Consider the following 14389-nt stretch of genomic DNA (forward strand, 5'->3'; position numbering starts at 1 on the left):
TACAAAAAGAAAAGGTGTCACATTCTCCACTGGCCTACTGCTTTTGCTTTTTTTTTTTTTTTTTTTTTAGTATACAGTAGAATTCAACAATCAGTGAACTGTCTGGAAAACACAAAGATTATGCAAGAGGCCAAGAAGAAAAGTGATCAAAATGATGAGTTTCCTTCCTGCCCTCAGGTCGGCTGAATTCTGTGGAAGTGGCTGCAGGGACTCATTTTCTTTCTGCTTTTCGTTGTTCAGGTTTTCATGCTTATTTTCGCTTTCTGAAAATAAATGCACCAGGGAAGAGTTATAGTTAGAAGGAAGAACTTTAAAAAATGTATGGCGTTTAGAATAGCCCAAACAAGGTCTTTTCATTTGGATCAAATTCTCTGAAAAAACGTTAAAGATACACAAGGTCATAAAGGAAAAAAATAGAAGTAGAATCTGTTTTATCTTTTAGAATTTTCACTAAGACAAATCAATGAATGTTTTTGAGAAAAAAAAGTTTTGAAAATTTAGCTTCTAATCGACATGAAAGAATACCAGCTCACCTTTCTCACTTTCTCATATTTATGTGTGCAAATACATAAATATGAAAATTGAATCGAGGCTTCATCTCATGGTTAATGTGATTTAACTCTCTTCTATCCTTAAAATACCGTAATTGTGGTTAATAAATAACTTCCTGCTCATTCTATACATGTACTTTAAGATTGTACTTTCATCAAAAAGACAGAACATAAACCAAACCATAATATAATACTTGTTGTTACATAAGATTTTTATACAGAGAAACTGAAAGGAAAATATCTTTTAAATGAAGATATAATTTCTAACTTTTTCTAAATAAAGCTGGTTAATTGTATTCCAATTTGTTTTATTTGAATATCTTCCACTTAGACTATATTAGACTAACTCAATTCAAACTGCTCCTATTTTAAGGCCTAAAACATCATCATTTACTTACACTGTGGGGTCAAATGACAACCCCTCGAACACTCAACGAAACATTGACAGTATCACAAGGGAAAACTCGTCATTTCCACCACCCTTTCCTCTCTGGGGGCACAACTTGGCGTTTTATTTTGAAGGGGAGAGCGGACAAAGAGGGAACACCTTGGCTTGTTACACTCAGGCTGTGAGCTGACAGCTGCTGGGCAGCCGACTCTGCAGAGCCTGAGCCCTGGTCCCGGCAAAGGACAACACTGCACCTGGCATTTCATGTGTTAGATCCCAAGGGTGCTCATCCAATTACAACAGTTGTGCTGTGACCCGTGTGTGATGAGGAAAGTGAACGATGGCCCCCAACTCTGCCAGCAACCCCACACACATACGTGCACCCCCTCAGTGGATTTATCTTAATTGTTAGTCTTTGAATGCTGAACCCTGAGATTCTTTTAGCCTTTGGGGCCTGATTAAAGGCAGAAGGAAAAGGAGATTCTTTAAGTCAGAGGCTCATTATTTGTTCAAACTTAAGAGGAAAATAATTAAAATATTATTAGATAAATTTGTATATATTGAGAAAAGAGTGCTTAAAAGCCAAACAAAATCACAAGTTAAAAAAACAGAATAAATACTTACAATTCCAGAGTCATGCCTTGGTTTTATCTTATAAAGTGATTTTCCCTTTTTCTGCCTACACACCTCTTCAGCTTCTTTTACTCTGGGTGGGGGAGAAAACACACAATTAAGCAAAGATTTAGAAAGCTCACTACAATCCACGTATAGCAGGTTGAGTTATTAGAGAAAAATACCACATACCACAATGTCACCTGATATTTGATTTAAAAACAGAATGTTAGAGCTAGAGGCGAATTCACCTAGTGGTTCTTAACTTGGAATCAAAGGATGTGGAATGGAATAGAATACAGCACATTTATATTTTTAGGTTACACTTTATCCTATACTAACGGAGTCTTACATTCAGAAGGAAAGTAAAGAAATATCCTTCATTTTCAGGTGAGGGTGCTGAGCCTGGCTCCATTACATAAATGGGGCTGCCACTATTACATAAATCAGAAGCATTAAATAATTAAATAAGCAGTACCATATAAAAACTCATATGTTTATTTAAAACAGTCTCAGGTTCAGTTTCCACATAGCGTTTCCCCAGGCATGGAAGTCTGTGCAATGAATACTTGGGGTGGTTTTTAAAAAACTGAGCTTCATCAAGCATGGGAATGAGCCATTGGAAAGCAGAAAATAGAGAGTGAGCAGTGATGTTTGAACGCGTCTAGGATTTCTTTTTAAACACACGCTCCAAGGGAAAACAGTATTGAGTTTACCAGAGGAACAGTTAAAAGAGGACGTCATGGGGAGGGAGGTTGTGCAGCAAGTCTGGCTCTGCTGTCTGACGCTGGGTAACGTCTGCTCACTCTGCCCTCTGTGTCCCTTAGGAAGGACAAGGGCTCGATAATGCAGAAGAGCATCACTAAGAAGATCACACAGAGCTGCTGCAAAGGTCCAAAAAGTTTTACTTTAAAAGTTCTTTATAGTAACACAATTATATTCCTATAAGGATGTTAAAAAAAATCAGTCCATGACTTTATAAACAGACATGTTTATATATATATAAAAGTTCTTTATAAAATACTGTAAAATGTTACCAATGATTGCTTTAACTAAACAAATAGTAAGAAATCTGTAAACTGGAATTCTATTAATAAAAATAGGTGCCATAAGAAAGAAAATAACCTATTAGGTTAATTTGTTTTTATTACTGTGGTTTTCCTCGGGAATTAAAAATAGAATATTTCTGGAGAAACTGAAAAGGCCGTGACTTATCTTAATAAAAGACTTAGATCTTGAAACCTGTTTCCTGAAAGAAATGAGTTTTAAATATATTTCTTGAGCCTGATGGTAAAAGTTCTAATGATAGAAGAACCCCTGTTTTTAAACAACAGAAGGAAACAAATCATGGAGTACAGCAGCTATGAGGTTACTGTTACAGCTCACAGTAAAGGGTGACAGATCAAAGTAACTCCTTTTGGATGTAAAATGCCTGCTGACTTGCTAATGTCAGTAATTCCAGAAAATGATGACAGTTTAGAAGACAATCCATTGTTACCACTTCTACCACTTTCTTCCCAAGCCATAAATTTGCCTTTAATCTTTTCTCCAAACATTTGAATACAAACACGTTATAACAAACTAAGGATTGCAGAGTTCCCATCTTCCTCTGAAATAACTACCAGTTAATACAAATTGAAATATTTGGACAAGAAATTAAGGAAAACTTTTTTTTTTTTTTTTAGCAGTTAGCAAAAATCCAGTAGATCCCCTTTTAAATTTACTTGGAGCTCTTTAAAGCGTTTTGTGACATTTAAAAAAATCTACTTCACAAGTTTATAAATCACCAAAGCATCTTAATTTTCTCACTACCTTACTTAACTTGTTCTTAAAAGTTTTTTCTAAGTATCACAGGAAGCTGAGTCTAATACAAACATATTAAATTTTACACAAAAACAAGTCCAGCCATTCCCACAGCAGACACAAGGAGAGACAGAGAGAGTGGTCAGGGAGCCCTCGCAGTGACTGGGCACCGGGCTAAGGACACTTAAGCCCAGCGTCTGCCAGGGGAGAGGCCCGTGCGCACAGAGGCTGGGGCGCTCGGAGCCCAGCGCCGGGTTCGGGGGCTGTGCCCCGAGGGGACCCTGGGGTTGGCGGGTGGGGTTCCTGAAATCCTTCGGAAGCAGGTCGACAGCGGAGCTTCGTTTCAAAGAGAAATCTTAATTTTCCATACTTTTCTTGGAAGGGGAAATGGGGCTGAGGGTGAGGGGAGAGGGCTTGTACAGAGTAACCTGGGGGCGCCGCGGGGACCCTGCTGCCTGGGACCCGCCACCGAGGCAAGAGCTCCCCCGCTCCGGTGCTTCCCTGTCCGACCAGGGCGAGTGGTCCCTGCGTCCCCAGACCCCGGCCGCGCACATGGCTCCCGAGCGGTCGCTCAAAGTCAGGAGCAGAGGGATCATGGAGAATCAGATAAAACGCAGCTCCCGGGCCCCCGCGTGTCTGTTCTGGGTCAGGTGTCTCTGTTCCCCCACCGTACCCCGCCACACAACCCCCCCCCCCCCCGCCCCAGCCAGGACGCGCTCGGGAGCAGCATTGGGAGAGTCTGATCTGATGTGGGCGCCTGTGGGCGACACCAGGAGAAGCTGCGCCCCGGAACCGCGGCGGCGGTTGCCCACGCGGCACCCCAGGACCCCGGCGCTCCCTCCCCCTCGAGGCAACGCCGTGAACCCCGGGTCACGACCCCAAACCGCAGGAATGGGCTCCCTGCAGTCCCCTTGGGGCCCACCCATCCTAAGTCTCCTAGCAAATGCTGCTTCTTCCAAAGGCCAATTTTATTTCAACAAAACTCTGACAAGACATTTTCCCCACACTTTAGGCAGGAAAAAAGAACGTGTCCTTGGAGGTGAGCGTGCCGCCAGAGTTGGCAGAAATAAGAGGAAAAATAATGAGGTGAGCCGGAAGGGAGAGGGCTCCCGAGTGCCCTCCTACTTGGGCCTCCCTCTGGGGGCCAGGAGGAGTTCTCCGCTCCAAGTGCAGGCCTCTTGAGTAACCCTCTTCCCTCCTGCCTCGCCCCTCATTCAATGAGTGCTGAAATTTCCTAAACTGAGTAGGAAAAAGATGTTCATTTCATAACTAGATATTAAGTGAAAAGGCACAGTGGTGATAACTTTTCAAATAACAAAAATGACCTACACATCATATTTGGAAAGGAGGAGGGGAGTGAAAAGAGGGATAGTACTTCATTTTTAAAGAGAAAGCAGTCACATGAGGAAGGAGGAAGTCAGGGCTTGGCTGAAGGGGACAGTCCTTGGCCTGCACTTGAGTTTAACCTCCAGTTAGGAGGGGTCTGTGGTTGGCATATGGATTCATAGCTCTTGTGCATGATTCACGAAGATGATTTCTTTTTAATGTGGCTGCATAAGGGACTGCCAGGGCGTTCGTTAATCAAGATTTGACTCTATTAGTCAGTCTCCCAAGGCAACAGAAATAAAAGCAAAAAAAATGGGACCTGATCAAACTTACAAACTTTTGTACTGCAAAGGAAACCATAAACAAAATGAAAAGACAACCTACTGGCTGGGAGAAAATATTTGCAAATCATGCAACTGACAAGGGCTTAATTTCCAATATACAAACAGCTCACACAACTCAGTAATAAAAAACCAAACAACCCAACTGAAAACTGGGCAGAAGATGAAGACATTTCTTCAAAGAAGACATACAGATGGCCAATAGGCACATGAAAAGATGATCAACATTGCTAATTATTAGAGAAATGCAAATCAAAACTACAATGAGGTACCACCTCATACCATTCAGAATGGCCATAATCAAAAAGTATACAGATAACAAATGCTGGTGAAGGTGCGGAGAAAAGGGAACCCTCCCACTGTTGGTGGGAATGTAAATTGGAGCAGCCACTATGGGAAACAGTCTGGAGGTTCCTCAAAAAACTAAAAATAGAGTTACCGTATGATCCAGCAATCCCACTCATGGGCATGCATCTGGACAAAACTATAATTCAAAAAGATACATGCACCCCTATGTTCATAGCAGCACTATTCACAATAGCTAAGACATGGAAGCAACCTAAACGTCCATCAACAGATGAATGGATAAAGAAGATGTTATATATACATGCAATGGAGTATTACTCAGCCATAAAAAGAATGAAATAATGCCATTTGCAGCAACATGGATGGACCTAGAGATTATCATACTAAGCAAAGTCAGAAAGAGAAAGACAAATACTATATGATATCACTTATATGTGGAATCTAACATATGACACAACTGAACTTATCTACAAAACAGAAACAGACTCACAGACACAGAGAACAGACTTGTGGTTGCCAATTGGGAGGGGGCTGAGGGAGAGATGGCTTAGGAGTTTGGGATTAGCAGATGCAAACTATTATATATAGGAGGAGTAAACAACAAGGTCCTACTGTATAGTACAGGGAACAATATTCAATATCCTATGATAAACTATAATGGAAAAGAATATAAAAAAATATATGTATGTATAACTGAATCACTCTGCTGTACAGCAGAAATTAACATTGTAGGTCAACTATACTTCAATAAAATAAACTAAAAAAAAAAGATTTTTACCTTATTAGATAACTAAAAAGGGAAGTAAAAATTTTTCAGATGACATCTTTGGTAGGCTAATTCTAACAACTGCAACTTCTAACCAGAAATTTAGACAACAAAGAAAATATGAACAAAAACAAATGATGTGATAAGGAAAACTCTTCTCTCATCACTTTTAGTGGTTTTGGAAAAACAACACAGAAAGCAGAGACTAGAAAACAGGAAAGGTAGACAGAACAGAAGGATACAAACAGTATATCATGGCCATGAAATTGGATGTTTATGTTAAATTTTGGTGTAATATCTTTTATTGTCCATAAAACTTCAGACACAACAATGTGCTGAATACTTTTCAAAAGTATGCACTTATCCCTCAAATGAAGGACCAAAAGTAATAAAAGAATGTGAGGCTCTCCTTGATCTTTTAAAGGAGAATTTAATCGTGGGAAAAAACCAAAAAACAGATGGAATCAGGTTTGGAAAACAGAGTAGGTGACCAATTTGAACAAATATTTTTTGTTCTTAATTTTTGTCCTGGCAATGGGTCAGAAAGAGTTAGATAAATGAATGGGTGATTCCCAGTAAGTGGAAACTCACTCTCTACAAGGACCAATCTTTGTATAACCAATTTTTTTTGTGTGTGTGTGTGTGGCTTTTTTTTTTTCTTTTTTTCGGTACTCAGGCCTCTCACTGCTGTGGCCTGTTGTGGCCTCTCCCGTTGCGGAGCACAGGCTCCGGACGTGCAGGCTCAGTGGCCATAGCTCATGGGCTCAGCCACTCCGCGGCATGTGGGATCCTCCTGGACCGGGCCACGAACCCGTGTCCCCTGCATCGGCAGGCGGACTCTCAACCACTGCGCCACCAGGGAAGCCCTGTATAACCAATTCTGAATAGACTTTTTGAAAAAATGAAACGTTTCTCTTTCTTAAATAAATGGAAATATTTAACCTTTACTTGATGCCGCCTTCATCACTGTTGTGATGTGCGGACTCAGGCCTCCCTCAAGGCTCCGAAGGCGTCGACAGCAGCTCACCCACTCTGACGCCACCCTGTGCTCTGTTGGACTTGACCTCACAGCCAGTTTTAAATCCTCTGTCTGTTCCTAAGATGGCACGTTGTGATCACTCCTCACGGTGCCAGCATATCTGCCTTACGTAGAGCCTTTCTCTTCTTTAAAAAATTCCTGTCCTCTCTAGAGGGGAAAACCAGACAACTAAGCTCATTTAAATGAGCCTCAAATTAGAGCAATAATGCTCTGAGTTCAGTCCCAGCTACACAGATACAGCTCCTGGGCCGGGAGGCAGTCCTGTCAGCTGCCAGGGCTTCTCCCCCACACACCGCCCTCCACCTCCCACAGCTGGGTCTGGAAGGTTAGGACGGCCAGGAGTCTGACTCACAGTCGGGCAGGACAGGACAGCGACAGCCAGCGACAGCCAGCGACATCGCTCAGCGTGTCTGGTGAGAAGATCCTAAGATATCGCACAACCCGACCTGCCCATTCAGCAGCTTGTTTGGGAAGATGTCAAGTAAGGCTGAAGTGAATGTGAAACCTGAAATTCAAGCTTATCAAGGTAGAGAAGTGTGACACCATTAGTCAGTAATGACAGATTTTGTGATGCTACAGAGAATACAGGATAAGGAGTGAGCATTTTGTGATCAATGTGACTATGAGATGAGTCCTCCGTTGAAACTGTTGTCTGGGCAAAAATGACTGCAGAAAACATAACATCTCTATGTGTTAAAGCTTAAAATTTCAAGAGAACTCTTACACTAAATTTATCTTCTAAAAAAAAAGTGGTAAGTGTAACCTAAAAAGAAGCTAAATAAATTTCAATACATCTATATAGATTTTTATTCCCTACATGCAAAAATTTTCAGTTGTAACAGCTTCACTTGGCTTTAAGATATTAAGCTTAGAAGTTATTAAGCATAGAAAATTTGAGTCCAGGAGACTGAGAATATTTTTAAGGTTTATATCACAGAGAAGACAAAGGTAGGTGACAGAATGAAAAATATTTATTTATCATAGAATTTCTTGAAACATCATAATCTATAAAAATACTGAATCACTATGTTGTACACCTGAAACTAACATAATGTAAGTCAACTATACTTCAATTAAAAAAAAGAAACTAGTTTAAATTCCAATAATAATTTTGCCCTTAATACAATTGGATACATTTATACTAAAGGTTATTCTAAACAGAGAGGGTGGTTTCTTATTTCTCGCCTAATAAAAATGTATATTTCTCTGCACTTTCCTTCCCAAGCCCCAGACCCATTTATTGTAAGGCAAACATACAAAAAGTTCAATGTGATTCAGTGTAAAGACAGTTTGTGAGATGCTACAGTGACACAGACACAGAGAAGAGAAACCACATGTCCAGACCACTCCCCCGCCCAGCTCAGCGGAGTCCCCACCGCTGCCTACTAAGCCCAGAGAAACCATTCTAATCCAAAAGAGAGGGGAGGGGGCTCTGGACGGAGGCTGGGTGGAGCTGGCATGCGGCTCCAGTAGAGCCGGAAGCAGGTGTAGACGTCCTGTGGACTCGACTTCGTCTAGGCCTGCCCTCCTTTATGACCGAGATGCTTACATCCCCCCAACCCCCCCGAAAATATAGTGGAAACAATCAACCACAGCGCTCCTTATCACTGCAAGGGAAAAGAAATGAAGTCTCGTCAGGCACGTATTTCTGAATTTGAGTCTAATTTCTGAATTTCATCGCTCATACTCTCTGACTCTTTCAGAGAAAACCGCCTCTGCGCCTCCAGGGCTGACGGCGCAGTTAGAACCAGCGAGCGCACGGCTGCAGCGACTCAAGGCGGCCACGCTTTACACGACCCCCGCCCGGGGACCGGCCTGGGGAACCCCGCCTGGGGACGGTGCCTCGGAGACTGGCCTGGGGACCCCCGCCTGAAGACCACGCCTCGGGGACCAGCCTGGGGACACCCGCCCCTGGACCACGCCTCGGAGTAGAGGTGGGTCAAAAGAGAGGAATCATTCATTCATAAGAAAACATTCAAGCAGTCAAATGAATTCTTTATAGTCGGCATCTCTTTGATAAATGTCTAATGTTCTACAAATGTAGGACATTGTAACTCATGGATGAGCTACCATAGGAAGAAATGTTTCTCCCTAGGTTTGGAAAGGCTGTAGGTGAGGAAAGATGGGTCCGGAGGACACGGCTGGGTTCTCCGGCTGGGCTCTCACTTCAAGGCAAACAAAACAAAAAATCACACACACACATCTCAGAATAACCCCATGAGGTGGGTACTGCTGTTACCCAACTTTTACGGTGAAGAAACTGAAACTTAAAATGGTCACATTACTCGCTTAGGGTCAGAAACCAACGTTGCAGATCCAGACAGACACAGACAACACCTCCTCAGCTCTAATAAGCATCGCTCTGTGTGGCCTCACAAAGCAAAGGCACGGGATGATGAAAAACACGACCACCGGGCTTCCCTGGTGGCGCAGTGGTTGAGAGTCCGCCTGCCGATGCAGGGGACATGGGTTCGTGCCCTGGTCTGGGAAGGTCCCACATGCCGTGGAGCGGCTGGGCCAGTGAGCCATGGCCGCTGAGCCTGCGTGTCTGGAGCCTGTGCTCCGCAACGGGAGAGGCCACAACAGTGACAGGCCCGCGTACCGCAAAACAAAACAAAACAACAACAACAAAAAAACAGGGCCACCAAAATCTTCCTCTAGTTATTTATATGTACATAGTTATTTACATTTATGTATTTACACTTACCATGTATTTATATATTTACATTCATTATATTAATTTATATTTATTAATTTTATTTCTGTTTATTTAGAAGCATTTAATTTCAAAAGACTGAATTTTCTAAAACTCTGAACATATAAAACGTGGCAAGTTAAAATGGTTTTTGAAAGAGAAACTATTTGGGAAAGTGGGTGCATGTGTTTTACTAGCTCCTGGGGAGAAGCACTCTAACTGGACAAATTCTGAACCCTATTCAAGGAAAAGTATTAATGGAAACACAGTGGGCTGTAATGTTCATCTTTGAAAAAGGAAAACATGCAAGATCATCCGGAGAAAAAACTACCACCATATTTTCTTGATTCTAATTTCTAGGAGGAATTCTTGACAGTGGCTCTCTACATAAGGGATGTGAACTGTAGTCAGTAAAAATCTAAAAATACAGAAGACAGAGAAACTTCTCCAATGGCTTTTTTCTTTTTAAACACAAATCCTCAATATAAACAGCAACTAAATTTTAAGCTTTAACTCAATGAAGGCATTTCTGAGGAAAGGGGAGTCGGCACACACTTGGAGTGTGTTGTGCCCTTGCTTTTTGGTGATCTAACCTGATAGAGGGCTACAACTCTGAGAAACCCAGAAGGACAGTGAGCACATTTCCCCCACTATCTCAGATCCCAATGGTCTCAACTGAACAGCAGTCAGTAGGTGGTTAGAGTCTCTGACAAATGTTGGAAATGCCAACACACTGTGCTGCTGAAGATGGGAGATGCATTTACCATAGGGACTAGATGATTAAACAGTAAGGTTCACACTCCACTGTGTAAATGAAGACCATGAATTATATTCTGTCAAACCAGAGTATCATTTTCTCATGTTCTTCCACAAGGAATTTACTGTGGTATCAGAAAAAGTGGAGAAATCTGGAAGGTGCCATTTAGAACGTTTAAAAATGCCTAGATGATAAGCTTTTAACAGTTACTGAAAATAGTAATATTTGTATTCATAAACATGGGCTTTGCACTTGCCGCTCCGTCTGGAATGTTCTGTCTCAAAATCCCCTGGTTTCTTCCATCACTTCCTTCAAGTCCCGGCTTATCAGTCGCTTCTCAGAAAGCGCTGCCCGGCAGGCTTACATGCACCGCCAGCACCTCCTCCAGCCCTCTTTTCCCTCTACCCAAAGTCCCCAGAGGACAGAGCGGGCCTCCCTCCTGACTGAGCACTGGCACAGGGCACCTTCAGAGAACTCCGGACAACACAAGGCAGGTGCAGCTCACGCTAGGAGGACCATATGCCCTTTTAGTAAATGCAGAGTGGCCACATCCTCTCTGAGGCACGGCTACCCAAACAGGACTCTGTACAGCTCAGCATCAAGCTTTAAATCATTCATGGGAGGGGCTTATAAGGAGACATATCAGCCTTTCTCCAGAGAGATCAATGAGATCGGGGACGTGAGGGCAGGAACACTTTATCTAGAACAGAGTATGACACACAGGTGACAGCATAACTGCTGTTCCTAAAGGAAGGGGCGACCTTTGTAATCAGCTGGGGGTGGAGCATGGCCAGGGCTGTGGAGGACGATGGGGAGAAAGCTGAAGGATTATCCAGAGAATGTCAACATCCCTCAACAAGATAAAATGACAGATGAAGCTGATTAAAGTTTTCAAACTTAGAAAGACATTCAAGGTATCAGGGATCTTAAGCATTTTATTACTGATCTTACTCAGGAAACAAAAGCAAAATAAATCAAAATGGAATGAAATAAAGTAAAATAAAATGCTCCTGGGCTTCATATAAGACAACATTCAAAAAGAGCAAGCATAAGTTGGTGCAGCCACTATGTAAAACAGTATGGAGAGTCCTCAAAGAATTAAAAATAGAGTTACTATATGATCCAGCAATCCTATTCCTGGGCATATATCTGACAAAACTATAATTCAAAAAGATGTTTGCACCCTTATGTTAATAGCAGCACTATTTACAATAGCCAAGACATGGAAACAACCTAAATGTCCATCAACAGATGAATGGATAAAGATGTGGTACATATATACAATGGAATATTACTCAGCCATAAAAAAGAATGAAATAATGCCATTTGCAGCAACAAAGATGGACCTCGAGATGATCATACTATGTGAAATAAGTCAGAAAGACAAATACCATATGATATCACTTATATGTGGAATCTAACATATGACAAATGAACTTATCTATGAAACAGAAACAGACTCACAGACATAGAGGACAGACTTCTGGTTGCCAAGCGGGTGGGGAGGGGAGGGAAGGACTGGGAAGTTGGGATTAGCAGATGAAAACTATTATATAGAGAATGGATAATCAACAATGGCCTACTGTATAGCACAGGGAACTATATTCAATATCCTGTGATAAACCATAATGAAAAAGAATATCAAAAAATGTATATATGTAAAACGGAATCACTTGCTATACAGCAGAAGTTAACACAACATTGTAAATCAACTATACTTCAGTTAAAAAAAAAAGAGCAAGCTGACAACCCTCTGGTGTATCCATAAGCTAATAATATCATATTATCATTAGAAAGCCTAAAGTGAAAAAAGAAGTCTTACATCATTTTAGGGACTATATTAAGTACGATATGATTTTCATTTTTTTGGTTCTGCAATATTATCACTCTTAAAAAGTGCAAATCATAGCTCCTAGAACTCCAAGAGCATTAGAATTTGAGTTTGATATGAAATTATAATATGCATATAAGAAATATCATGCATGTATAATAACTTAAATGATGATGATGACCACGGTGACAATGACCTAAAGGTCCTTCTAAGGAGGAACAAATCATAAACAAGAACTTTCCACATAAACCAAGGAACCCAGGCTGGGGAAAACTTATTTGCTATGATAGCTGTTCAATGGTGGACACCTGAATTGACTAGAAATGCCCGTGTCCAGACCACACTGTACTTCCATGGCCAGTTCTGCAGCACCAGCACGGCCAGTCCTCACTGAGGGCCCCCGTATAAACGGTCTACCCCTGACTCAAAAAATGTCTGCTTTCTTCACATGGACTCAAAATTCCTCTCCTGACCTAGCAGCTGCCCATGGTTCACGTTTCTAAGCCTAACTGTTTATGACAAGCAGAAGCAGCGACCTGGTCAGAGGCCCGTGGGGAGGGTCCCGAGTGAGAACTCAGACGCCAGGTAAGGGCCGGTGGGCAGGAGTAGGGAGACATTCTGGTGAGAGGGTGGAGACCTCATGAAACACAAGTGAGAGATGGGTCTTTACACCATAGCAAACGCAGACAAACTTCTTCCCCTTTTTATTTATTTTCACCATTATTATTATATCCACTTTTTTTCCCCCTAAGTATTTATCTCTTTTCCATTAGAAATACAGTTTAAGAAAACTTGGACAATCTGACTCCCCGCATGGAGATTAGATTTGAAAAAAAGTTTGTTTAGAATAGATGAGTAATTTCAGAATAGACACACGTACTGTATGTATGTGTATTTTTAACATGAATTAAGGTTTCCTGAGTCTGAAGTTTACACAGGGAAAGCACTAGTCATTTCATCACTACAGAGTCAAGCTATTATAAATCACTAAGTATTTAAATAGATGGAGATCTTTTTGATCTTGGAATTAACCGTGTGATTTTATTTTTTTACAATTTTTGCCAGCAGATTTGTCTCTGAAATTTTGATTTAGCTCATTTATTCATGTTAATAGTTAAAAGGTTTGCTTTCCTTGAGTACGTCCCCTGGGCACAGGGGAAATGGCCAGGAGTGGACCAGGCAGGAAGAAAAGTAACCAATGTATGATTTCAAAACTGTGACCAACCTGAACAGACCGCTAGGGTGGGACGTTCAATCCTGGTCCACTTTTAGGCTTAGTGGTTAATGTGAGAATTCTATTTACTTTCTTCAAAAAAAAAAAAAAAGCTTTATTGAGATATCATTAGTGTACTATTAAATTCACCCATTTAAAGTGGAAAATTCACAGGGCTGAACAGGGAATTTCCTGGTGGTCTCCTGGTTAGGACTCCTCACTTTCACTGCCGAGAGCCGGGGAGGGGTCGGGGAAGTAAGATCCTACAAGACGCGTGGTACAGCCAGAAAACAAACAAAAAACTGGAAAAAACAAAACAAAACCCTAACCCACAGGGCTATGCAGCCATCTAGTTTTAGAACATTCCACCCCGCCAAGAAACCTCATCAGCAGTCACTTTCCATTCCTCTCTGCCCCCAGCCCCCGACAAGGGCTAACCTACTTCCAGATCCTATATACTTGCTAATTCTGGGTGTTTCATATAAATCAAAACACACCACATAGTCTTCTTCTGTGACCATCTGCTTTCACTTAGCACCCATGTTACAGCCTGTATCAGTGCTTCATTTCTTTTTTATCACGTAATGCTATTCCACTGTAAGGATATGCGTGCTTTATTTACGCACTCATCAGTGGACAGACCTCCAAGTTGTTCAGGTGTCATGAGTGACACTGCTGCGTGTCCACAGGCCTCTTCCGCAGACCCGCGGCGGGAGCTGCGGGCCCCATGGCAGCTCTAGGCTCACTTTTTTTTTTTTTTT

The 14389-nt window shown here is 41.7% G+C and overlaps 1 protein-coding gene across 1 annotated transcript in view; it reads right to left on the reverse strand.

Annotated features, from left to right (window-relative positions):
- Nucleotides 1-236: 236 nt before the first annotated feature.
- LOC132488463 (formin-2-like) overlaps nt 237-14389 on the reverse strand; it is a 328380-nt gene continuing 314227 nt past the window's right edge. Inside the window, exons 20-21 of the mRNA XM_060096653.1 lie at nt 1564-1645; nt 237-263 (exon numbers count right to left, since the gene is read on the reverse strand). Of these exons, the coding sequence (XP_059952636.1) occupies nt 237-263; nt 1564-1645 (109 nt within the window). The remainder of the gene's footprint in view (nt 264-1563; nt 1646-14389) is intronic.

The sequence above is a fragment of the Mesoplodon densirostris genome, chromosome 1 (genome assembly GCF_025265405.1).
Source record: "Mesoplodon densirostris isolate mMesDen1 chromosome 1, mMesDen1 primary haplotype, whole genome shotgun sequence".
Taxonomy (NCBI): Eukaryota; Metazoa; Chordata; class Mammalia; order Artiodactyla; family Ziphiidae; genus Mesoplodon; species Mesoplodon densirostris.